This window comes from Aplysia californica, unplaced genomic scaffold (genome assembly GCF_000002075.1).
Source record: "Aplysia californica isolate F4 #8 unplaced genomic scaffold, AplCal3.0 scaffold01025, whole genome shotgun sequence".
Taxonomy (NCBI): domain Eukaryota; kingdom Metazoa; phylum Mollusca; class Gastropoda; order Aplysiida; family Aplysiidae; genus Aplysia; species Aplysia californica.
This window is the reverse complement of record NW_004798295.1, coordinates 167,061-170,190: the sequence shown is the minus strand read 5'-3', so window position 1 is coordinate 170,190 and position 3,130 is coordinate 167,061. Positions and strand designations below refer to the sequence as shown.

Here is a 3,130-nt window from a genome sequence, read left to right as displayed (position 1 = left end):
TGTGTGTGTGTGTGTGTGTGTGTGTGTGTGTGTGTGTGTGTGTGTGTGTGTATTATACGGTTGAAGTTCTCTAAGACGTCTTAAAATGAGCTGATTTATCAATGTCATGCTCATACTGTGGCGGAACATCATAGGGGGAACTGATGCTTTTTCTTACCTCATCATTTCTATCGTCATTTTCCTCTACTTCTTTTGTATTTTTGTCACTCTCTTGTGGACTGCTATTTCCGGGGTGCCTCGATATTCGAAGCAGACTTGGTGCTGTTGAGGCTAGAGAGGTGAACAGAGTAAGCCTGATTCCTCGTTTGAACTTCTCTGTTACCACCCACCCCATAGCACTCATTATGACCTTATACAGTTGCGAGCGCCGTAAAAACCTTTCCCATAAAAAAAACCCAAAAGACGTCTTAGACAATGTCATTACAATGTAAAAAAAAATACACTAGGGAGGAATGAGAAGTGGCCATACGGACAGGTGATTGTCTTATACAGGTGACCGTTTGGTGCCTGCACACACATCTATTATCTATTTGTGGTGGCCGAATTTTGCTATTCAAAAGGCTTTTTAATGGCTGCAACGATTGACAAGTGGTTTTCGCCGAAAAATTCTTTAAGATATTCTCCAGAGCATGGCGCCCTTAGTTTTTTCCGTTTTGAGACAGTTTTGCTGCAAAAAGCTACATTTCTTTATTTCCCCGATCGCTTTTATAGGTCGAGGCTTTTGTCTCTGCAATTTTAGAAAATCTGGAAGTGATATTTCGCGAGGCGCGTTTTGTTTTGAGAGTATAGATCTAGACCTTATAGGTTTTTTTTGCATCTCTCAAGATGTATTGCCCTCTTCCATTAGAGCGTAAATATAGTAGGCCAATGACTTTTAGTTGATATTAAAGGACGGCTTAGACGGTCAGAGAACGGTTAGTATAAGAACGTATAGGCACCGCTGATCATTCCTTTCATCGAAAGGGGGCCCAGCTAGTAATATTATATATGGGTTGGAAGCCCGCCTCCTAAATGATTGAAACAGTGTGGATGGAGTCGTAAAAGCTACTTTGAACATTTGTGAGGCAGCGTGGTGGAATCAGGCTCTTGTCAATTTTTGGGCAAGTAGAGATATTGGTATCATTGTAAAGCTTGTTCACTTGTGTTTATTGGGATTAAAAAATATCCATTTATCTTGAATACAAGTCGAGATATTTGCGAATGAAGGGGGTGGGGTCACCTGCTTTCAGAGGTAAAATTAGTGAGAAAATGGCCGCCAAAGATTAGTTATTTCCTTAGCTTAAGAATCCGTGGTAACTGAAAATTTACATTTTTTGGACCTTTAATCAACGTTTTTCAGAAATATTCACACAGTTCTTTAAAGGGCATGAAAGGCGTTGACCCAAAAAACAAAAGTTTGATAAAAATTCATAAACCAACAGAAAAAAGCAAGTTTCTTCACTTTGATTATTTTGACGAGAGCCTGACTCCACCACGCTGCCTCACATGTATGTATATAGCTCGAGATGTCGCCATTATTGTGTTTATGAAGGCGTAAAAACACCTGTACTGAAAATTCTATTCAGCGTGAAATATGACCATTATTGTGTCAGGGTCATTAAAACACCTCTAAGAAAAACTTAACACAGCACAAAATGTGATCATTAGTGGGTCAATGGAGGGGGGGGGGGAGGGGGGTATTAAAACACTTTCAACTTTCATTAAACAAGATCTTATTTAGACCGAAATAGAACCATTTTAGGGCGTTAAAAAAAACGTACATGGGACGACACAGTATTGTTTTCTTGCTTGCTACAACAGCCAAGGACGGTTGCAAAGTGGAGCACATGCCAGGGAAGCCCACTGCCAGCTTCAGCAACACCCTGACTTATCAAGACAAAGGTAGGTGGGTGGTTGGAGGGTGCTTTAGTGGGGTTTGCTCCTTCTGTCCTATCAAATATTTATCGTCTTCATGCCTCCTCCTTTTCTTTGTATGTTGAAACTGGAAATTGAAACTGGGGGTATCATCTCCGACTAAGCGGTTGACCTGTAATGACCCTCCATCCTTGACGGTCGCGAGCTGCCGTTGCACATTCTGCTATAACCAGGCCAGTCCATGCTTTTACGTTGTCCATCCATGATACTCTTTGTCTTCCTCTGGCTCTCCCTCTTCTGCCGCACATCCTTCCTTCAAGCACCTCTTTCACAATGGTCTCGTGTCTTTGTAAGGGGCCAAAGTATTGAATTATTGTGTCCATATAGATTATAAACTGGAGGGAAGATAAGACGCATCTCTGTCGTACGTACTCCAGATCTTACTTTGAACCAGTCTGTATTGCTTTCCTTCGTTCTTACTGAGCTCCTGCTATCTGAAGCCAGCGTTTGGCTTGGTTTACTCTGTCGAAATGTTGGATTCTTTGTTCTCTGTTCGGTGGTTTTCTCGCATAACTGTCGAAATGCGAATATTATACTGTATCCGTGCATCCTCTTCCCTTTCGGAATCCAAACTGTACTTCGCTCAGGCTTCTCGCCGCAATAGCTCTTTTCATGTTTTCCCTGCGTGGCTTACCAAAGAGATGCCTCTATTGGCTGTACAGCAGGGGTGGCTCGTGGCTCTTAAAGGTGGGCGTGTACAATTTTGTTAAAGCAGGTTGAAGATAGTCAAGGGCACGATAAATGAGATGGTTTCATCTTCCTGCTTGTTTTGAGAAAATCCATATGAAGTAGAAGTCTTCCTTTCGTTCTTTTCGTTGGTGTTGAAATGTCTGCGCCTCTTGGAAGCGTGTTTTCCGTGGTCTGTTTTGTTGATAGAACACGTAGATCTATACAGTTTCTAATTCCATCGACGGCTACTTTAAACGTGTCTTGAGCTTGTTAGGTTGCTATGGGTGTTGTACTTCTGTGTTGGAGGATCCCATAAACAGCGTCAACGTGCGTGAACACTTTGTTGAAAAAGTGCTAAAAGAAGAGAAAAGTTTCGCTCTTTAATACGTTCAGGATACCATGGTGGATGGAATTATCATCCCACTGCTCAGATTGAATTTCTGCAAGACAAAGCTGGATCTCTCCTTTCCAATTGAAGACTGTGCTTATTAGTCGAGACTGTAAATTCTTATTTGTTTCAGACGGCCATGGGATATTCCGGTGACAA

The 3,130-nt window shown here is 41.9% G+C and overlaps 1 protein-coding gene across 1 annotated transcript in view; it reads left to right on the top strand.

Annotated features, from left to right (window-relative positions):
* Positions 1-1,691: 1,691 nt before the first annotated feature.
* LOC101862912 overlaps positions 1,692-3,130 on the top strand; it is a 13,465-nt gene continuing 12,026 nt past the window's right edge. Inside the window, exon 1 of the mRNA XM_005111207.3 lies at positions 1,692-1,881. Within this exon, the coding sequence (XP_005111264.3) occupies positions 1,761-1,881 (121 nt within the window). The 5' untranslated portion in view covers positions 1,692-1,760. The remainder of the gene's footprint in view (positions 1,882-3,130) is intronic.